General features: G+C 38.7%; 1 protein-coding gene across 6 annotated transcripts in view; it reads right to left on the bottom strand.

Annotated features, from left to right (window-relative positions):
• The window catches only part of GRXCR1 (glutaredoxin and cysteine rich domain containing 1), a 329,808-nt gene that overhangs the window by 102,297 nt on the left and 203,300 nt on the right, over positions 1 to 24,211 (bottom strand). Inside the window, exon 1 of one of the 6 annotated variants that reach the window (XM_029234574.1) lies at positions 14,327 to 15,144. The exons of the other annotated variants lie outside the window; for them this stretch is intronic. Coding sequence (XP_029090407.1) covers positions 14,327 to 14,710 — 384 coding nt within the window. The 5' untranslated portion in view covers positions 14,711 to 15,144. Of the gene's footprint in view, positions 1 to 14,326; positions 15,145 to 24,211 lie in introns of those variants that run through there. 6 annotated transcript variants of the gene reach the window in all.

Here is a 24,211-nt window from a genome sequence, read left to right on the forward strand (position 1 = left end):
TGATAGCTGTCAAAGGAAGGTGCTTAGGAGGCAGCCATAAGGGGACATGTGAACCTGGCTCTACACCAAAGGCACCATGCAGGTGAGGAGAGCTGCTCTGCCAGCATGGGCTGCTTCTAGGGCCCCCGTAAGCAGGGTTGCCTGCAGCTTCTCCATGCTGACCCAGTTCGAATCCATGAAGCCCCATCCCCCAACCTCTAGACCCACTGACTTCCTCTAAGGTCATAGCGCATCCACCTCTTCTCCCCTTCCTAAGATGACCCTCATTCAGTCTCCACTGGTTTGGGACTGTGACTTCTCCCTATTCTGTTTCCACGGACCTGTTAGAGCATAATTCCCCAGCGCCTACTCTTCTAACACAGACTGTCTCTTGCAAATCAATACCTTGGCTTTTGTTCCTCTATCCACCTGTGGACTAGTCAAGCTTTCAGAGTTTTCATATAATAAAGATATTTAATTTCCATATCATTAGTTATATAAAAGATATATAAAGGAGCAACTTAATTCTTTCATGGCCTAATTTTATTGTTTAAGAATCAATAAAATAAGGAATACTTCTCTAATTTGGTCTATTAACTATAGGGGAGAGTTACATGGACAAAAATTACATCTACTTCTTCCCTCCTAATGAAAGGTTCTAAGACATAAATAATTTGTCAGGGGGAACCTTCAAGATGGCAGAGGAGTAAGACGTGGAGATCACCTTCCTCCCCACAAATACATCAAAAATACATCTACATGTGGAAAAACTCCTATAGAACACCTACTAAAGGCTGGCAGAAGACCTCAGACTTCCCAAGGGCAAGAAACTCCCCACGTACCTGGATAGGGCACACACAAAAAAAAGAAAAAACAAAGACAAAAGAATAGGGACAGGACCTGCACCCCCGGGAGGGAGCTGTGAAGGAGGAGAAGTTTCCACACACTAGGAAGCCCCTTCGCGGGCGGAGACTGCAGGTGGCAGAGGGGGGAAGCTTCGGAGCCACGGAGGAGAGCGCAGCAACAGGGGTGTAGAGGGCAAAGCGGAGAGACTCCCGCACAGAGGATCGGTGCCGACCAGCACTCACCAGCCCAAGAGGCTTGTCTGCTCACCCGCTGGGGCGGGTGGGGGCTGGTAGCTGAGGCTCGGGCTTCCATCGGATCCCAGGGAGAGGACTGGGGTTGGCTACGTGAACACAGCCTGAAGGAAGCTGGTGCACCACAGCTAGCTGGGAGGGAGTACAGAAAAAACTCTGGACCTGCCTAAGAGGAAAGAGACCATTGTTTGGGGGTACGCAAGGAGAGGGGATTCAGAGCACTGCCTAACCGAGTTCCAGAGATGCGCGTGAGCTGTGGCAATCAGAGCAGACGCCAGAGACAGGCAGGAGACGCTAAGGTTGCTGCTGCAGCCACCAGAAGCCTGTGTGCAAGCACAGGTCACTACCCACACCTCCCTTCCCAGGAGACTGTGCAGCCCGCCACTGCCAGGGTCCTGTGATCCAGGGCCAACTTCCTGGGAGGACAAATGGCGCATCTCAGGCTGTAGCAACGTCACGACGGCCTCTGCCGCAGCAGGCTCGCCCCCGCATTCCATACGCGTCCCTCTCCCCAGCCTGAGTGAGGCAGAGTCCCCTAATCAGCTGCTCCTTTAACCCCGTCCTGTCTGAGCGAAGAACAGATGCCCTCAGGCGACCTACACGCAGAGGCGGGTCCAAATCCAAAGCTGAGCCCCAGGAGCTGTGAGAAGAGAAAGGGAAATCTCTCCCAGCAGCCTCAGAAGCAGCGGATTAAATCTCCACAATCAATTTAATGTACCCTGCATCTCTGGAATACCTGAATAGACAACGAAAAATCCCAAAATTGAGGTGGTGGACTTTGGAAGCAACTGTAGATTTAGGGTTTGCTTTCTGCATCTAATTTGTTTCTGGTTTTATGTTTAGCTTAGTTTAGTATTTAGAGCTTATTATCACTGGTAGATTTGTTTATTGATCTGGCTGCTCTCTTCCTTTTAAAATTATATATATATATATGTATAATTTTCTTTCCATTTTCTCTTTTTGTGAGTGTGTATGTGTATGCTTCTTTGTGTGATTTTGTCTTTGACATTATCATTTGTCCTAGGGTTCTGTCTGTCCATTCTTTCTCTGTTTGTTTGGGGGTTTTTTCTTGGGTTTTTTATATAGTTTTTAGTGCTTTTTATCATTGGTGGATTTGTTTTTTGGTTTGGTTGCTCTCTTCGTGCTTTTTCTTATTACTTTTTTATTTTTAATAATTTTTTTTCATTTTAATAACTTTATTTTACTTTTTTCTTTCTTTCTTTTTTTTTCTTCCTTTTCTTCTGAGCCATGTGGCTGACAGGGTCTTGGTGCTCTGGCTGGGTGTCAGGCCTGAGTCTCTGAGGTGGGAGAGCTGAGTTCAGGACATTGGTCCGCCAGAGACCTCCCAGCCCCATGTAATATCAAATGGCAAATGGTCTCCCAGAGATCTCGACCTCAATGCTAAGACCCAGCTCCACTCAACGACCAGCAAGCTACAGTGCTGGACACCCTATACCAAACAGCGAGCAACACAGGAACACAACCCCACCCATTAGCAGAGAGACTGTTTAAAATCATAATAAGTTCACAGACACCCCAAAACACACCACCGGACATAGTCCTGCTCACCAGAAAGACAAGATCCAGCCTCATCCACCAGAACACAGGCACCAGTCCCCTGCACCAGGAAGCCTACACAACCCACTGAACCAACCTTAGCCACTGGGGACAGACACCAAAAACACTGGGAACTACAAACCTGCAGCCTGCGAAAAGGAGACCCCAAACACAGTAAGTTAAGCAAAATGAGAAGACAGAGAAATACACAGTAGATGAAGGAAGAAGGTAAAAACCCACTAGACCAAACAAATGAAGAGGTAATACGCAGTCTACCTGAAAAAGAATTCAGAGTACTGACAGTAAACATGATCCAAAATCTTGGAAATAGAATGGAGAAAATACAAGAAACGTTTAACAAGGACCTAGAGGAACTAAAGAGCAAACAAACAATGATGAACAACACAATAAATGAAATTTAAAACTCTCTAGAAGGAATAAATAGCAGAATAACTGAGGCAGAAGAACGGATAAGTGACCTGGAAGATAAAATAGTGGAAATAACTACTGCAGAGCAGAATAAAGAAAAAAGAATGAAAAGAACTGAGGACAGTCTCAGAGACCTCTGGGACACATTAAGCACACCAACATTCGAATTCTAAGGGTCTCAGAAAAGAAGAGAAAAAAAGGGACTGAAAAAATATTTGAAGAGATTATAATTGAAAACTTCCCTAATATGGGAAAGGAAATAGTCAGTCAACTACAGGAAGCACAGAGAGTCCCATCCAAGGAGAAACACGCCAAAACACATATTAATCAAACTATCAAAAATTAAATACAAAGAAAAAATATTAAAAGCAGCAAGGGAAAAGCAACAAATAACATACAAGGGAATCCCCATAAGGTTAACAGCTGATCTTTCAGCAGAAACTCTGCAAGCCAGAAGGGAGTGGCAGGACATATTTAACATGATGAAAGGCAAAAACCTACAACCAAGATTACTCTACCCAGCAAGGATCTCATTCAGATTCAACAGAGAAATTAAAATTTTTACAGACAAGCAACACCTAAGAGAATCCAGCACCACCAAACCAGCATTACAACAAATGCTTAAGGAACTTCTCCAGGCAGGAAACACAAGAGAAGGAAAAGACCTACAATAACAAACCCAAAACAACAAAGAAAATGGTAATAGGAACATACATATCAATAACTACCTTAAATGTAAATGGATTAAATGCTCCCACCAAAAGACACAGATTGGCTGAATGGATACAAAAACAAGACCCTTATATATGCTGTCTACAAGAGACACAATTCAGACCTAGAGACACATACAGAGTGAAAGTGAGGGGATGGAAAAAGATATTCCATGCAAATGGAAATCAAAAGAAAGCTGAAGTAGCAATTCTCATATCAGACAAAATAGACTTTAAAATAAAGACTATTACAGGAGACAAAGAAGGACAGTATATAATGATTAAGGGATTAATCCAACAAGAAGATATAACAATTGTAAATATTTATGCACCTAACATAGGAGCACCTCAATACACAGGCAAATGCTAACAGCCATAAAAGAGGAAATTGACAGTAACACAATCATAGTAGAGGACTTTAACACCCCACTCTCACCAATGGACAGACATCCCAAATGAAAATAAATAAGGAAACACAAGCTTTAAATGATGCATTAAACAAGATGGACTTAATTGATATTATTGGACACTCCACCCGAAAACAACAGAATGCACATTCTTCTCAAGTGCTCATGGAACATTCTCCAGGATAGATCATATCTTGGGTCACAAATCAAGCCTTGGTAAATTTAAGAAAATTGAAACCATATCAAGTATCTTTTCTGACCACAACGCTATGAGACTAGATATCAATTAAAGGAAAAAAAATCTGTAAAAAATACAAACACATTGAAGCTAAACATTTTGCTATTAAATAACCAAGAGATCACTGAAGAAATCAAAGATGAAATCAAAAAATACCTAAAAACAAATGGCAAAGAAAACACAATGACCCAAAACCTATGGGATGCAGCAAAAGCAATTCTAAGAGGTAAGTTCATAGCAATACAATCTTACCTCAAGAAACAAGAAACATCTCAAATAAATAACCTAACCTTACACTTAAAGCAATCAGAGAAAGAAGAATAAGAAAACCTCAAAGTTAGGAAAAGGAAAGAAATCATAAAGATCAGATCAGAAATAAATGAAAAACAAAAGAAGGAAACGATAGCAAAGATCAATAAAATTAAAACCTGGTTCTTTGAGAAGATAAACAAAATTGATAAACCACTGGCCACACTCATCAAGAAAAAAAGTAAGAAGACTCAAATCAATAGAATTAGAAATGAAAAAGGAGGAGTAACAACTGACACTGCAGAAATACAAAGGATCATGAGAGATTACTACAAGCAACAATATGTCAAAAAAATGGACAACCTGGAAGAAATGGACAAATTCTTAGAAAAGCACATCCTTCCATGACTGAACCAGGAAGGAATAGAAAATATAAACAGACCAGTCACAAGCACTGAAATTGAAACTGTGATTAAAAATCTTCCAACAAACAAAAGCCCAGGACCAGATGGCTTCACAGGCAAATTCTATCAAACATTTAGAGAAGAGTTAACACCTATCCTTCTCAAACTCTTCCAAAATATAGCAGAGGGAGGAACACTCCCAAACTCATCCTACGAGGCCACCATCACCCTGATACCAAAACCAGACATGCCACAAAGAAAGAACCCTACAGCCCAATATCACTGATGAACATAGATGCAAAAATCCTCAACAAAATACTAGCAAATAGAATCCAACAGCACATTAACGGGATCATACACCATGATCAAGTGGGGTTTATCCCAGGAATGCAAGGATTCTTCAATACATGCAAATCAATCAATGTGATACACCATATTAACAAACTGAAGGAGAAAAACTATATGATCACCTAAATAGATGCAGAAAAAGCTTTCAACAAAATTCAACACCATTTATGATAAAAGCCCTCCAGAAAGTAGGCATAGAGGGAACTTACCTCAACATAATAAAGGCCATATATGACAAACCCACAGCCAACATCATTCTCAATGGTGAAAAACTGAAACCATTTCCACTAAGATCAGGAACAAGACAAGGTTGCCCAATCTCACCACTGTTATTCATCATAGTTTTGGAAGTGTTAGCCACAGCAATCAGAGATGAAAAATAAATAAAAGGAATACAAATTGGAAAAGAAGAGGTAAAGCTGTCATTGCTTGCAGGTGACATTACAGTATACATAGAGAATCCTAAAGACACTATCAGAAAACTATTAGAGCTAATCAATGAATTTGGCAAAGTAGCAGGATACAAAATCAATGCACAGAAAACTCTTGCATTCCTATACACTAATGATGAAAAATCTGATAGAGAAGTTAAGGAAACACTCCCATTTACTACTGCAAGAAAAAGGATAAAATACCTAGGAATAAACCTACCTAAGGAGACAAAAGACCTGTATGCAGAATACGATAACACACTATTGAAAGAAATTAAAGATGACACAAACAGCAGGACAGATATACCATGTTCTTCGACTGGAAGAATCAATATTGTGAAAATGACTATACTACGCAAAGCAATCTACAGATTCAATGCAATCTCTATCAAACTACCAATGGCATTTTTCACAGAACTAGAACAAAAAATTTCACAATTTGTATGGAAACACAAAAGACCCTGAATAGCCAAAGCAATCTTCAGAAAGAAAAACGGAGCTGGAGGAATCAGGCTCCCAGTCTTCAGACTGTACTACAAAGCTACAGTAATCAAGACAGTATGTTACTGGCACAAAAACAGAAATACAGACCAATGGAACAGGATAGAAAGTGCAGAGATAAACCCACACACATATGGTCACCTTATCTTTGATAAAGGAGGCAAAAGTATACAACGGAGAAAAGATAGTGTCTTCAGTAAGTGGTGCTGGGAAAACTGGACAGCTACATGGAAAAGAATGAAATTAGAACACTCTCTAACACCATACACAAAAATAAACTCAAAATGGATTAAAGACCTAAATGTAAGGCCAGACACTATAAAACTCTTAGAGGAAAACAGGCAGAACACTCTATGACATAAATCACAGCAAGATCCCTTTTGACCCACCTCCTAGAGAAATGGAAATAAAAACAAAAATAAACAAATGGGACCCAATGAAACTTAAAAGCTTTTGCACAGCAAAGGAAAACATAAACAAGACGAAAAGACAAGCCTCAGAATGGGAGAATATATTTGCAAACGAAGCAACTGACAAAGGATTAATCTCTAAAATATACAAGCAGCTCATGCAGCTCAATATCAAAAAAACAAACAACCCAATCCAAAAATGGGCAGAAGACCTAAATAGACATTTCTCCAAAGAAAATATACAGGTTGCCAACAAACACACAAAAGGATGCTCAACATCACTAATCATTAGAGAAATGTAAATCAAAACTACAATGATGTGCCACCTCACACTGGTCAGAATGGCCATCATCAAAAAGTCTACAAACAATAAATGCTGGAGAGGGTGTGGAGGAAAGGAACCCTCTTGCACTGTTGGTGGGAATGTAAATTGATACAGCCACTATGAAGAACAATATGGAGGTTCCTTAAAAAACTAAAAATAGAACTACCATATGACCCAGCAATCCCACTACTGGGCATATACCCTGAGAAAACCATAATTCAAAAAGAGTCATCTACCACAATGTTCACTGAAACACTATTTATAATAGTCAGGACATGGAAGCAATCTAAATGTCCATCAACAGATGAATGGATAAAGAAGAAGTGGCACATATATACAATGGAATATTACTCAGCCATAAAAAGAAGCGAAATTGAATTATTTGTAATGAGGTGGATGGACCTAGAGACTGTCATACAGTGTGAAGTAAGTCAGAAAGAGAAAATCAAAGACCATATACTAACCCATAGATGTGGAATCTAAAAAAAAAAAAAAAAAGGTTCTGAAGAACCTAGGGTCAGGACAGGAATAATGATGCAGACGTAGAGAATGGACTTGAGGACATGGGGAGGGGGAAGTGTAAGCTGGGATGAAGTGAGAGAGTGGCATGGACATATATACACTACCAAATGTAAAATAGATAGCTAGTGGGAAGCAGCTGCATAGCACGGGGAGATCAGCTCTGTGCTTTGTGACCACGTAGAGGGGTGAGATAGAGAGGGTGGGAGGGAGACGCAAGGGGGAGGAGATATGGGGATATATATGTATACATATACCTGATTCACTTTGTTATACGGCAGCAACTAACACAACATTTTAAAGCAATTATACTCCCATAAAGATGTTAAAAAAAATTTGTCAGCAGTTAGGTGAGATAATGAATTATTAGAAAAATAAAATTAAGCAAAGAGATCCAAATTCTTAGTTGAATAGACTTGTACACATAAATAAAATTTCCTTAACCAAAAATTTTTGGATGGTATTTTATTCTGTGTATCATTTTGAAAATTCCTTCCAGGCAATAATGATTGAGGGATTGATATATTTTTTATAGTGTGTCAATTTATAGACTATTAAATGTTTATATTGCTTTATACAATATTCAGAATACTGGATTTAGGAGAATGATCAGAAATCTACAAGCATCAATAGGCCGGCCAGAGGATATTTGTCTAGTCCTACTCTTATACTGTTTTCACGAAGTTTGGAAACTTTGGGTGCTAATTCCCTAATTATGTGGTAATCATGGTCTGCCAGTAGAGTTCATTAAGTTGTTTCAAGTCATCTTGTGGAATCTGTGGGTTTGCTCAGCATGTTGTTCTAAAGTCAGAATTAAGATAGATTCATGGGATTTATCTTCAAGCAATTAAAACAAAGCTTCCACAAATTTAAATGTCATGATGATACAAGAATTCTGATAAGTTGACGAAAATGAGATATATTCCAATTTAGATATTTCTTGCACTAAGGAGAGAAAATTTTAATAAGATTCACAAGACTTGGATAAGTGAGTGCTAATGGTCAGAGTCACCATTCCTGACTTTAGGGGACTTGTAGGTAATCTTGGGAACAGATTACCTTTCAGTTCTTGGGCCCAGATCAGAACAACATTAGAAAGAAAGCAAGAGAGGCTGAAGAAAGGAATCTAACATAATGATGGTCTAACAAGAGAAAGACTAAAACCGAGAAAAATATAAGCATTGGAGAAGTGAAAAATGGGTGGCAGAGGCTATGATAGGCCAACAAGAAAACAGAGGAGGGGAATTCTCTAGAGATGGGAAACAAAGTCAAGTGTGGTATCTGAAGTCTTCCAGGAATCACTTTACACAACCATTCATTATACACTACTGAATATTCCATGAAGGCTGGAATTGGGTTTTATTCCTCACCTTATCTAGCATAGTGCCTGCTCCATAATAGATATGCAGTAAATGGTTATTAAATAAATGATTGAATGAATATTAAAGATAACTCACATCAGAAATAATTGATTGGAACAAGCTACCAATACTTCACCATGCAAACTCTATTCCTATTCAATACAGGAAATCTCCAAAGATAAAGAGATGGAAAAGAAGGAAATAACCACTAAGAGAATGTCACTGAATTCATTAACTCAAAGTAAGAATATTTATTGAGGTCCTAATTAGTATCAATGTCAAATGCTGTGATAAAGAGTAGCAAAGTGATGGTATGTGGAAGGTGGTCACAGTACTCTGTAGTTTACAACAATTCTTTAATTGTACACAAATAATACAGCAGTAGTACCAACTTATTTTTTGGTGCTTTTTTTCTGCTTCTTGGATGACGTCACCTAATTTCTTAATGTAGCTTTCTGCATTGTTTGAAATTGTATCAAAAAATCCTAGAATTTCTTGCCTACTAAGCTAAGAAGGCAATATTCCATTAGTAGATGCTTGCTTTGATAGACTATTGCATAAAATTTCCCTGGATAAATGTGATTTTAAATCCTACAACTTAATGTTTCATATACAGAAAAGAGCTCAAATTGTAATTAATTGATTAATAATGATACTACCTTATAGAGTTGCTATGAGGAATAAATATGTCAATGCACATAAATAATGAGAACAGTGCCTGGCATTCAGGAAGTACTTAAGCAGTGTTTACTATCATTCTTGCTGTTGTTTTTCCAGAGTGGTCCACATAAACCACTGGGACTAAAGAGTCAAGAGTATCGCTTCCTTTTTTCTGGAATATTATCTTATTACCAAAGCTAGATTCAGTGAACCAGAGATGGATAAGAAGTATGACCTGAAACTTCTGTTAATACAGATTAATGGCTGCATGCTAAGGTCAGTGAGCAAAGCTGAGCAGCTGTCTTCCTTGAGTGAACCTAGCCATCCCCCTGCAGTCTCAACTCCTCCAATCTCATGACAATTCAATCAAATGATGTTATAGAAATGATGTTTTGATAAATTTTAAAAGTATAATTTAAAACTGGATAGAAGCTATTTAACTGCAGAAAAACCTCCCCTAGGTGAAGACTGAACATTCAATAAATGACAGATTTCAAAATCTGCTAACCAAATGTTGAAGTTTCAAAAGACCAGATAATACCATAACATGATATATTTAGTCTTGTAAATCTTCATGTTTGTTATTATTATAACATTTCAAAAGGGAAAGTTGGGAATTTTATAGAGCACAGAGCATTATACTTTTAAAAACGAACAAAGCCAAAACAGCAAAAGGCAGAATTCTAGCTTTGGGCCAAACAATTAATTTCCCTGATATTCAGTTATTTTAAAACAGACATCATCATCATAATAATATCCTGTTTATTTCACAAAATTTGGGGTACAATTAAGTAAAATAATGTCTGTAAAACCATTTGCATAATGTAAATTGTTCTGCAAGTGCATTATTATTTTTATTTTATTTGTCTTGAAATGTTAGAATGTTCATAAATATGAGCACATGGCCAGAGGTGTGCATGTACATACACAGATGGAGGTTAATGTCTAATTCGAGTTCTTAGAAAGGAGCCAGCAAATTATGGTATGTGCTGTAATTACCTTCCTTCTTTGCATCTATTTTTCTCTAATACAGTAATGTTAAATTTGTAGAAAGAGAGGGAACTAAAATTATGGAAATTATAGTACGTGATTCTAACAGAGTATGCTTACAAAGTTTGAGGATAAGGTCAAGAAAAGATTACCATCTGAAATGTAATCTCGTAAAAATAAATTAGAAAAAATTAATGACCTTAATTGTCTGTATCATTGACCCACCCTAAGAGACTTTGGAAATAATGTTGCAGCTAAGAGCAAGGTGTATCTCAAATTCAATCATGTGAACTGGGTGGAGAGCTATGAGCTATGCAGTCGTTTTGCAACTTGTCTTGCATGAGATAAAAAGGAATAATTTTTTAAAATAAAAAAATCTCTAAAATTTTCAAATAATGGGTAAAATTATTATCAGATAGAAACATAATTACAGCACAATTTCTTAAAGAGAACTAAAAAAGAACACCTATATCAGAGAATAATGGTAAGATTTCTGGGCCTGTTTCTAAACAAACTAGTGATGGATAAATTAGGATACCAATAGGAAACATGCCTATCAGTATACTTGTATTTATCTTTGGCTCAGGAAATACCCTCCTGGTGATCCACCCTGATCAGAAAAAAAAATCATAGATCAATACATATCTCCTTCATTTTCCTCATTAAACACTGAACACTAAGGAATATTTTTTATTAAAATTTCCTTTTACATCTAGGTCAATAATTCTCTTTACTGTATGTAAGAACAACCTAAACAGCTTCTAATACATGCCCATTTCCAGGCCATGACTAGAGTCTAGGTTTTCAGATTTCCAAATTGGCCTCTCTTAAGCATTACATTCTTGTCATCTCTGAGAAAAATGAAAAAATCAGGCATCTGAAAAGCCATAACTTAGACCAGCTCCACGCTCTTGAGTGATTCACCAACGAACCACAGTCTATAAGGGCCACCTGATCATCCAGGTGACCTTTTCTCTCCTGGCCCATCAGTACCCTTCAAAACCTTGATTAATACTGTACATTCTCAATTACCCAGAATTCTATAGGGTAAATTAATTGACAAACGAAATGAAAATTTGTTCTAATGTCCCTTTTATAGACAACTTTCTAAATAAGTGCTGCTAAGAAGTGTAAACGTTTGGAGCAAATAATTTCAATAATTATTCTCTGCACAGTTGAAATTTTTGCAAAGCACATGCCAATGTTTTATGAGACAGCAATAACATAATGGAAAACTAATAGAGAGGAAGCAAAGTGATTTACAGGGCCTTTGAAAGATATTATTTGTATTTAGGGCTCCCTCTCAAGTTTCAGATTGAGTGCTTTAAGATTGTATAACCTAAAAAGGGAAGAAAAACTTGACTGTTTCTTCAATCACAGTTCCTTTCTTCAATAAGATGGGCTGTGCATTGGAACCTTAATCAAATATCCAAGATATGACTCCTGACTCCTCACTTCTCCTCACTGAGAGAAACTGCTACATTACAGTTACATCTAGTTAAGTTTGCTGCTTACTTTCCAAGGAATTCGGAAAATATACAGAGATCCAGGGAAGAGTCACATCTGGCCCCTATATCACACTTAGGGGAGTAATTGAATGGTAACTTCTGCTTTTACCCCCCTGGGGATTCTCTGCTACTGTACTGTGAGATGCCTGTTGGTGTGACCTACTCAGTCATCCTAAGACATATGCCTAAGATATTTGCCATCCGTTATGACATACACATCTCTTAGCAAGCAGCAAGTATCCAAGTCAGCTCTCAGCATAACGCTGTGTAGATTGCACTGCACAACTACAAGCGGCGCTGCTCACACAGTGATGTGAATGGAGCCCCTTAGAATAGTGTCGCTGGCAGCCTGATTCAAGGTAGGAGCTCCTTTAACATTTTATCCTGGAGAGATGGGAGGGTATTCCCATGACAATGATGGCAATGATAATGATGATGAACACTAACGACGATGGCCCAAATCTGTGAATACCTACAATGTGCTGATTACTGTATAATTATTTAAAAAAAAGAATGACCAAAAGAAACTGATTAAATATCAGACTTTGAGGGACCTCTGCTAGGAACCATTATTGTTTTCTTAAAGCATGGGGTAAATGGAATGAGGTTAAATTACTAGAAAATGACAGATTTTTTTTCTCCAAAAAAGGGTGGGATGGAATTATGCATAAAAATATAAGTAAATATTGTAACCTAATCTAGTACTAAATTTGGACTTTGGAAGTTCTTCTATTTCCTCCTTGTGAATTTATAGCAGTATCAGGATAAAGCCATAGGGTGGAAAAGTTCTTCTCTCATAGGTTTTGAAGATTTAAGATATTTACTCATAAATGATAGGTTTCTTGAGAGATTTGAACAACAAGTTCAAATCTAAGTACTAAAATTGGTACAGCAGTTTTGTAAATAATCCTCCAAATCATACAGCAATTGAAATCATGACAAGCTAAATTAATCGCAAGAATGCAAACATTTTTAAACAATTGTTACAGAGTCTTGGTCTACACTTTAGCAATAACAATTTCTGCATTGGGTGAAACACAGAGGCCACTAAGATGAACTCAACCTAATGACTAGAAATCCACACAGGATTGCTTCCAACCTAGTAAAACATAGTCATCAGTTTCTGATTTTTGGTTCTCAACCCTCTCCCCTAATCTGTGAAATCCTTCACGGGTAAATTCTATAAATGAAAAAAACCTTTGCTTTTAACTGTTTTTATCCTTTGATTTCTTTTCTAAATCCTCATGATGTGACTTTTCCAAATACTTCCTTTAAATGAAAAATAAGTGTCTTTGGTTAAAATCCCCACTACTCCCGTGTTGTTATATAATGTCAAGGCATTGAATAATTCATCACAAGAGATCATTTTATTTAAATATTGAGAATAATATAAAATGGTATTACAATGAAAAATACTGGCTTGCTATCTTAATGGTAGTGATTATGAATTCCATTCCTGAAATAATGATGCCTGTTTTTAACAGAAAATCATTTCACCAATGCTTCCAGGCAATTTCAAAAACTTAACATAAGATCACTGTCAAAGGCCCAGGACCTGAATAATACATTCCTACATTATTGCGCAGAATCTATCATATCTTAAGGGCTAATTTTTTACTATAAAATCTGGATCTCAATCTGTACATTTATAGAATAACTTTTTCAAGTGCTGCTCTAGAGTTCTTAAGCAAATTAATGGAGAAATGCACCTCAGATGAAATCTGCAACCTCCCCAGGAATGGGAGGAAGCCTTTATATCTACATAACATTCCAGCTGAATCCAACTCCACTGAATGCAGTACTCAGCCTTTTCTGGTTTAAATATCTATACAAGTGATGATAAATGCTAAACTGGTATCTTAAGGATGATTAACCAGAAATTAACTCCTAAGCTTTGCTCAAATGCTTTGAAGACTATAGTTTGTCTTCTTCCCTTCCTTGGCTAAGAAACAGATATATTGTTTTAGTCATTACGACTACTTAAATGTTAGGAATTTGGCTTTGAGAGGTCAATCTAGTTGGCTAAGCATATGACCTTATTTTTAATCAATGGCTGTTGAGACAATATCCTAGATGTAGAAGTGACTCATGAAGTATGTAGGAATCATGAATAAGAGAGGTTTGCTTTAAACTGGAGAACAGAGAGGTGTTGAGATGGTGAATCAGAAATAAAGATCAGGAAGGACAAAGTACAGTGACTTACCTCTAATACTTTGGTCAAATTGTTAAATAGAGCTTGTCCAGCACTGACTTTATATTTAACACCTCTGACTGTGCCATTTTTGCTTAAAATGTTGACTCTTCTTGTACCAAACCCCTTCTCGCTGGCAGCCCTTGCTAACACCAGCAAGTTATCCTGGTCATTCTCCTGCTCGTCCCCTTCCGATCCTATGTGGCCATTCTGCTGTCCATCAGACTCACTGAGTCCATCTATGCCACAGATACTGGCACATTCAGAATCCAGAGAGCCTGCCGGTCGCCCATCTTCATATACCTCCTTCAGAACTCGCCCACTGTGAGATGACGCGATCCGAAACCGGACTTTCCGTGACCTGTCATTTTCTGGCTTCATCTCCCTTTTTAGCATGGTCCCATCCACATAATAAGCTGTTCACATAATTCTGGTTCCCTGGTTACTGCATTAGTCCACTTTCCATATAGCAATACCAGAGCTTAATTCTAGTGACAGCAGCGCTCATATGAAACTAACATCAAAACGAAAGAAGATTCCCAAGAACTTACAGTGCATCTCTGCTATTAATAATGAATGTGTGTGTGTGTGCTATGGTTACCTTTAAACTAAAACCTGCAAAGTGATCCCAGCCTTTAAATATTAAATAGCCATGGTGGAGGCTTTAGCAAGACAAGTGCAAGAAAGTAGCATGCAATGAAACAGAAAATAAGTATGGGGCAAGGAAATGAAAGACTTGGACTTTGAAGCCAGTGGTGAGTGTTGAAAAGGATCTTAGCAGCAGAAATACCTCTAACAGCTCAGAATGGAGACCAGGGATAAAATATGGAATCAAATGTGTAGGATGGGAGGTGTCATAGTCTTCTCACAGTGCTTATTCCTTCTGTCTTTCATGCTCTTTAAAAAGGGCAGTGAACATATTACATGTCTGCATAGAGCTATCAATATTAGCTCTTATTAAATCATCAGTTAGACTTCATCCATATTGTATACGATGAATTTTCAATCTACACCTTCATCTTCATGCACAAGTAGTTTTACTGAAGAATAGCTTTTTAACAGGTTATAACAAGGAATATCTTTTCTTTTGTTGCTTTCCCACTTTTGCTAGTAGAAAACACTCCTCTCTTTGACAAAGGGAAAGGTTTTGGAAAGGAAACATGGAACAGCGAGGGAAGAATGGAAAATCCTCCAAGCCAGCCAGATCAGCCAAAGTAATCCAGGTGATCACATTGATAAATATCATATCCAAATCACCCATGCATAGAGAAGGGTCCTCCTTACGCTGTGCTCAGTGGATTTTCTGTCACTTTGGCAAGCACCTGAAGAAGCTCCTAAGATACAAGGACATATTGGAACTTATACCATAGTAAGTGCCCCAACCTGTCTGAAACTCCAGAGGGAGGATACTCAGCTGGCTCTCATACTGAGTTTCAAGCTTTTATCTTTATAAGTCTTTACCTGATTATAAACTCAATTTATACTTACTTCAGAAAATACTTAACAGCTTAAAGTTGAAAATAAAAGTCACAACTAACATCACTAGAGATGTTAGTAACTTTGTGAAATGTCTTCCAGTGTGTATGAAGGTGAGATGCTCTGATGCACACATAAGTACATTGCTCAGCCTCTTGCATTTAAGGGAGAGGAAGCAAATGCTTAGCTTTTGCCGAGGGGATGTGAGCAAAAGTGACGTGTCATTTGTGGGCCAAGGCAGTTGAGAGACAGTGTCCTGTCCATGCTATCTCTCTTCCCACCTGCTACCTGGACGGCGCCAGCAATCTTGTCATATGCTGAGCTTGTCAGAATCACAGAGAAACTCACAGCCACGACCACTGCATTGGGCTACAAGTAAAAGGAAGTATATGCTAGTGTAAGAAGATATGTGCCCTGATGTATAATATGCCCTAGATATTTATAATTCACACACCCGTCTTAAGCTAAAATAAAAAATTAAGCTTTTCTTTTCAGTGGATAAATCTTTGTAATTCATTTTTCATTCAGGCAATGAGTATCCCACGATCATCTATTGAGTGCCACCCAAGAGTAAGACATAGCTGGCGACTATAGCAAATATAAAGATATATAAAATTATGTCCCATACCTTCCATTGGTAACATAATGCTTAGACAAAATAGCTATAGTTCAACACAGTATATTTTAAGCACATACAGAATCCCTCTTTCTTGAAATAACAAAATTTCTAGTCGTCGCCAATAAAACATTACCAACGCTGTTCTCAACACTCTCCACTCTCATTTTGTTTACAATTTGTTCCCAGCTGCTCAATGTGAATGTAGCACTTTCTAACTACTCCACTTGCCACCTTTTCCCAGTATCAGTTTATCATTCCCTACATTATAATTGCTTTGCCAGTCTAGCATCGCCCCCTTGAGCAAGAATTTCCTTCTTTTCCTTCAGAGGTATTCTTACCATCATTTATTCATTTAACAATATTTATTGGGCACCTACTAAATGTCAAAAAGTTGCTGGATCTATGCAGGTGAATGTAATAGGCATGATCCCTGCCTTGAGAGTTAGATAACATTCAATAAACAAATAATGAAAACTGTAACAAGCATGACCAAGTGAAAAAAAGTGGATATAATCAGAAATGATATAAGGGAGCCTACTTTAGAAAAGTCACAGTAAGCCTCTCTGAAGAGAAGACATTAAACTAGGGTCTAGCAAAATTAGAAGAGATTGATTGAGGTGGGAAGGAGTAGCTGGAGATAGTTCCTAAACTTCAGTGGCAAGTGAAAAGGCCCTGAGGCAGAAAACAATAGGTTCGTTGAAAGAACTAAAAAAAGACAGAGTGGCCAAAGACAAGTATAACTCCCATTCTACAAAGCTCTTCTCAAAAGAGGGCAAGACTAGCGAGACCTCTCCTTCCTAACCTAACCCTTGATTTATGCAACCCCTCAAAACATGAACAAAACCCCCATTAACATGATAAGCCATATTACCAATACAGAAATATTTCAAGTTTTTTACCAATGGGCATCTATTTATTTAAAATAGAAAGTTAAAAATTCCAGAAGCCATAGAGCGTCAAATGTTTCATTAACCAAACTAGAACTACTTTGGAAATTACCATTAATGATGTATTCAAAGAAAAAAATACTCCTTGTTCAATTCCCAGTAGAAACAATAACCTAGCAGCTATACCTAGGCCTGGATATTTCTTGTTGGCATTAGTTTTTTAATCAGAATATCTAATTATTTCCTTATTTGCAGAGAAAGTATAACATAAAAATATAATTATTCTTTTACTTATCTTGTCTCCAAATATTGCCCCACATACTATTCTGTGTGTGATTATCACTGCATGGAGAGAAGTAATTTTAACCATATTTCTAGCATTTGGAGCATAAGTTTTTAATCCCTTGGATCACAGTAAATATGTGCAAAATGTCTCCATTTGCTGCTACTTTACAGCTATCATATTCACTACTTTATTTTTTGGTCTTGCAGAAATATTGCCAGTCGTTGGCAAGGTAATGGTCTTTTCTCCAGCAACACTTGTCCCTAGAGAAGCAATAAATCATGACTCACTCCCCAAGTGCTGTTCTCAGAACTTCTGTTTGGATGGAAAGAACCAATCAATTTTTATTTTCTAACTACATTGGTGATTAGAGGGGAAAAAAAAGATTTACTAACCATCAGTAAAATAGGAAAAACAAGCTACCCCTGAAACTTTTCAGCGTATAGAATATTGAACTTTTCTTAACACACATGAATTTGCAAATCAAAATTCACAGCTCAATTATTCATTTGAAGGGCAGAGAACTTCTAATCAGAAAAGAAACTCAGTGCATTAAAGAAAATATTCTTTGAAAACAGGACTATTATTTTATTATATAACGAGAAAGATGGATGATTTCTTAGTTTATAGATAAGTGGTTAAGAACGGGGGCTGTGGGTGTACACAATGCTGGGTTTAAACCTTGGATATGCCACCCCTAAGTGACCTTGAGCCTCAGTTTCCTCATCAGTCAAACAGTAGTTTTTATTGCATAGAATGTTTGGCAAGATTGACTAGAATGATATATATGAAGTGCTTCGAATGCTGATCAACAGAGGGTAGCTATAAATCCCAAGTTACTTAAAATAGCTAAACATACATATAGTCATCCCTAGGTATCCTGGGGGATTGGTTCCGGGTTACTAAAATCCATGGATGCTCAAGTCCCTTATTAAATGGCATGGGGGGGATGGCTTTCCTGGTGGCGCAGTGGTTGAGAGTCCGCCTGCCGATGCAGGGGACACGGGTTCGTGCCCCGGTCCGGGAGGATCCCACATGCCGCGGAGCGGCTGGGCCCGTGAGCCATGGCCGCTGAGCCTGCTCGTCCGGAGCCTGTGCTCCGCAACGGGAGAGGCCACAACAGGGAGAGGCCCGCGTACCGCAAAAAAAAAAAAAAAAAAAGGCATGGGGGGAGGAGTCAAGATGGCGGTGTGGGAAGATGCAGAGTTCGCATCTCCCCATAACTAGGGTGCCTGCTGGACACTGGTGGGGGACCCCAATGCCCAAGGAGACGGGAAGAACCCCCAAGCGAACCAGTAGAGCGTGGGGGGACTGAAGGGGGAGGAGAAGTGGAGGCTGGACAGGACCGATGCCTGAAGGGTGGCTGCGAGCGGGGGAGGGGTTCCCATACCAGGGGGGACCCTCAGGGGCTTGGATCAGGGGGGAGCAGGCCCAGCCTTTCCCCTGCCCAATCCACTGGGGAAGTCGGCCGGCTCTCAGGCCGGGTCCTACGCCCTCAGAGGTCCCCTCCGGGCTGGATTAGTCCTGGGGGCATAGAAGGGAATCCAGGAGAACAAGAGAGGCAGGCAGGAGGGGCCCTCCAGGACCGGAGGAGTGGGAGAAGAGTGGAGGGCGTTTGCTCCACCCACTGGGACCCTAAGCTTCCAGGTCGATCTCCCACTCTCCAAAGCTCACTCCAGGCTGCGTGGGCCCTGGGGGCATAGGAGGGAGGCCAGGGAGATCAGGAGAGGCAAGTAGGTGGGACACTCCAGGATGGAAGGAGCAGGAGAGGAGCGGAGAGCGTTTGCCCCACCCACTAAGGCTCAGGGAGCCTGCTAAGCTCCCAAGCAGATCCCCACCCTCCGAAGCCCACTACAGGCTGAGTGGGTCCTGGGGACATAGGAGGGAGGCCAGGAGGCTTGCAGGAGGGGCTCTCCAGGACAGGAGGAGCAGGAGATGAGTGGAGGGCGTTTGCCCCGCCCACTCGAGCCCAGGAAGCCTGCTGGGCTCCCAGGCGGGGTTGCCCACCCTCTGAGGCCAGAGGCCACTTCTGGTCTGGGCATGGGTCACTTCTGTTCTGTTGAGCCTAAGCCCCACCCCCCCACCCCCCACCTTTTCCAGCCCGGTGAGTACTAAGCATAGGCCCTGCCCACCACCCAAACCTCACCCATGCATAGGCCATGCCCTCCACTGCCAAGGCCTTATCCACCTTTTTTTTTTGCCGCCCCGTGTGTTTTGCAGGATCTTGGTTCACAAGCCAGGAGTAGGACCAAAGCTCCTACAGTGGGAGCACCAAGTCCGAACCACTGGACTAACAGATAACCTCAGACCCCAGGGAATATTCATCAGAGTGAGGTCTCCTGGAGGTCCTCACTTCAGCACCAAGACCCAGCTCTACCCAATAGCCTACAAACTGCAGTGCTGGAAGCCTTAGGCCAAACAACCTAAGACAGGAACACAATGCCACTCAAAAAAACAGAAAAAAAAATGAGATGGCAAAAAAATATGTCACAGATGAAGGAGCAAGGTAAAAACCTAAAAGAGCAAATAAATGAAGAGGAAATAGGCAATCTACCTGAAAAAGAATTCAGAGTCATGATAGTAAAGATGATCCAGAATCTCAGAAATAGAATGGAGGCACAGATTGAGAAAATACCAGAAATGTTTAAAAAAGAACTACAAGAGCTAAAGAACAAACAAACAGAGATGAACAACACAATAAATGAAATAAAAACTACACTAGAAGGAATCAATAAGTGAATAACTAAGGCAAAAGAATGAATAAGTGAGCTGGAAGACAAAATGGTGGAAATATCTGCCAAGGAGCAGAATAAAGAAAAAAGAATGAAAAGAATTGAAGACAATCTCAGAGACCTCTGGGACAACGCTAAATGCACCAATATTCAAATTATAGGGGTCCCAGAAGAAGAAGAGAAAAAGAAAGGGTCTGAGAAAATATTTGAAGAGATTATAGTGGAAAACTTCCCTAACATGGGAAAGGAAATAGTCACCCATGTCCAGGAAGCGCAGAGAGTCCCATACAGGATAAACTCTAGGAGAAACACACCAAGACACATATTAATCTAACTAACAAAAATTAACTTCAAAGAAAAAATATTAAAAGCAGCAAGGGAAAAACAAAAAATAACATACAAAGGAATCCCCATAAGGTTATCAGCTGATTTTTCAGCAGAAACTCTGCAGGCCAGAAGGTAGTGTCAGAATACACATAAAGTAAAGAAAGTAAACCAAGATTACTCTACCTGGCAAGGATCTCATTCAGATGATGGAGAAATCAAAAGCATTTCAGACCAGCAAGAGCTAAGACAATTCAGCACCAAACCAGCTTTACAACAAATGCTAAAGAAACTTCTCTAGGCGGGAAACACAGTAGAAGAAAAAGACCCACAAAAAAACAAACCCAAAACAATTAAGAAAATGGTAACAGGGACATACATATTGATAATTATCTTGAATGTAAATGGATGAAATGTGCCAACCAAAAGACACAGACTGGCTGAATGGATACAAAAACAAGACCCATATATATGCTGTCTACAAGAGACCCACTTCAGACCCAGGGACACATACAGACTGAAAGTGAAGGGATGGAAAAAGGTATTCTATGCAAATGGAAATCAAAAGAAAGCTGGAATAGCAATACTCATATCAGATAAAATAGACTTTGAAATAAAGACTGTTATAACACATAAGAAAGGACACTACATAATGATCAAGGGATCAATCCAAGAAGAAGATATAACAATTATAAATGTTTATGCACCCAACATAGGAGTACCTCAATACATAAGGCAAATGCTAACAACCATGAAAGGGGAAATCTACAGTAACACAATAGTAGTAGGGGACATTACCACCCCACTTACACCAATGGACAGAACATCCAAACAGAAAATAAATAAGGAAACACAAGCTTTAAATGACACAACAGACCAGATAGATTTAATTGATATTTATAGAATATTCCACCCGAAAGTGGCAGAATACACTTTCTTCTCAAGTGCACATGGAACATTCTCCAGGATAGATCACATCTTGGGTCACAAATCAAGCCTCAATAAAGTTAAGAAAATTTAAATTGTATCAAGGACCTTTTCTGACCACAACGCTATGAGATTGGAAATCAATTACAGGAAAAAACTGTAAAAACCATAAATACATGGAGGCTAAACAGTGCGCTACTAAATAACCATGAGATCACTGAAGAAACAAAGAAGAAATAAAAAATACATAGAAACAAATGACAATGAAAACGCAATGACCCAAAAGCTATTTGACACAGCAAAAGCAGTTCTAAGAGGGAAGTTTATATCAATTCAATCTCACCTCAAGAAAGAAGAAAAATCTCAAATAAACAATCTAACCCTACACCTGAAGCAACTAGAGAAAGAAGAACAAAGAAAACCCGAAGTCAGTAGAAGGAAAGAAATCATAAAGATCAGAGCAGAAATAAATGAAATAGAAATGAAGAAAATACTAGCAAAGATCAATAAAACTAAAACCTGGTTCTTTGAGAAGATAAACAAAATTGATAAACCCTTAGCCAGACTCATCAAGAAAAAAAGGGAGAGGATGCAGATCAATAAAATTAGAAATGAAAATGGAGAAATCACAACTGACACCGCAGAAATACAAAGGATTATAAGAGACTACTACAAACAACTATATGCCAATAAAATGGACACCACGAAGAAATGGACAAATTCTTGGAAAGGTATCTTTTCCAAGACTGAACCAGGAGGAATTAGAAAATATAAACAGACCTATCACAAGTGAAATTGAAACTGTAATTAAAAATCTTCCAACAAACAAAAGTCCAAGACCAGATGGCATCACAGGTGAATTCTATCAAACATTTAAAGAATAGCTAACACAGATCCTTCTCCAACTCTTCCAAAAAATTGCAGAGGGAAAAACACTTCCAAATTCATTCTACGAAGCCACCATCACCCTGACACCAAAACCAGAAAAAGATATCACAAGAAAATTATAGAACAATATCACTGATGAATATAGATGCAAAAATCCTGAACAAAATGCTGGGAAACAGAAGCCAACAACATATTAAAAGGATCAGACACCCTGATCAAGGGGGATTTATCCCAGGGATGCAAGGATTCTACAATATATGCAAATCTATGCAAATCAATCAATTGTATACACCATATCAACAAATTAAGGAATAAAAACCATATGATCATCTCAATAGATGGAGAAAAAGCTTTTGACAAAATTCAACACCGATTTATGATAAAAACTCTCCAGAAAATGGGCATAGAGGGAACCTATTTCAACAGAATAAAGGCCACATATGACAAACCCACAGAAGACATCATACTCAATGGTGAAAAACTGAAAGCATTTCCACTAAGATCAGGAACAAGACAAGGATGTCCACTCTTGCTACTCTTATTCAACATAGTTTTGGAAGTCCTAGACACAGCAGTCAGAGAAGGAAAAGAAATAAAAGGAATACAAATTGGAAAAGAAGAAGTAAAACTGTCACTGTTTGCAGATGAGATGATACTATACATAGAAAATCCTAAAGATGCCACCAGAAAACTACTAGAACTAATCAATGAATTTGGTAAGGTTGCAGGATACAAAATTAATGCACAGAAATCTCTGGCATTCCTATACACTAACAACAAAAAATCAGAAAGAGAAATTAAGGAAACAATCCCATTTACCATCACAGCAAAAAGAATAAAATACCTAGGAATAAACCTACCTAAGGAGGTGAAAGACTTGTACTCAGAAAACTATAAAACATTGATGAAAGATATCAAAGATGACATAAACAGATGGAGGAATATACCATGTTTTTGGATTGGAAGAATCAACATTGTAAAAATGAGTATACTACCGAAAGCAATCTACAGATTCAATGTAATCCCTATCAAACTACTAATGGCATTCTTCACAGAATTAGAAACAAAAATTTTACAATTCGTATGGAAACACAAAAGACCCCAAATAGCCAAAGCAATCTTGAGAAAGAAAAACGGAGCTGGAGGAATCAGGCTCCCTGACTTCAAAGTATACTACAAAGCTACAGTAATCAAGATACTATGGTACTGGCACAAAAACAGAAATATAGATCAATGGTACAGGATAGAAAGCCCAGAGATAAACCCACGCACATATGGTCACCTAATTTACGACAAAGGAGGCAAGAACATACAATGGAGAAAAGACAGCCTCTTCAATAAGTGGTGCTGGGAAAACTGGACAGCTACATGTAAAAGAATGAAATTAGAACACTCCCTAACAGCATACACAAAAATAAACTCAAAATGGATTAAGGACCTAAATGTAAGACCAGACACTATAAAACTCTTAGAGGAAAACATGGGAAAAACACTCTGACATAAACCACAGCAAGATCTTTTTTGACCCACCTCCAAGAGTAATGGAAATAAAAACAAAAATAAACAAATAGGACCTAATTAAACTTCAAAGCTTTTGCAGAGCAAAGGAAACCATAAACAGGATGAGAAGATAACCCTCAGAATGGGAGAAAATATTTGCAAATGAAACAATGGACAAAGGATTAATCTCCAAAATATACAAACAGCTCATGGAGCTCAATATCAAAAAACAAACAATTCAATTAAAAAATGGGTAGAAGA

The sequence above is a fragment of the Monodon monoceros genome, unplaced genomic scaffold, assembly GCF_005190385.1.
Source record: "Monodon monoceros isolate NGI ecotype Baffin Bay Population unplaced genomic scaffold, NGI_Narwhal_1 Super_Scaffold_20, whole genome shotgun sequence".
NCBI lineage: Eukaryota > Metazoa > Chordata > Mammalia > Artiodactyla > Monodontidae > Monodon > Monodon monoceros.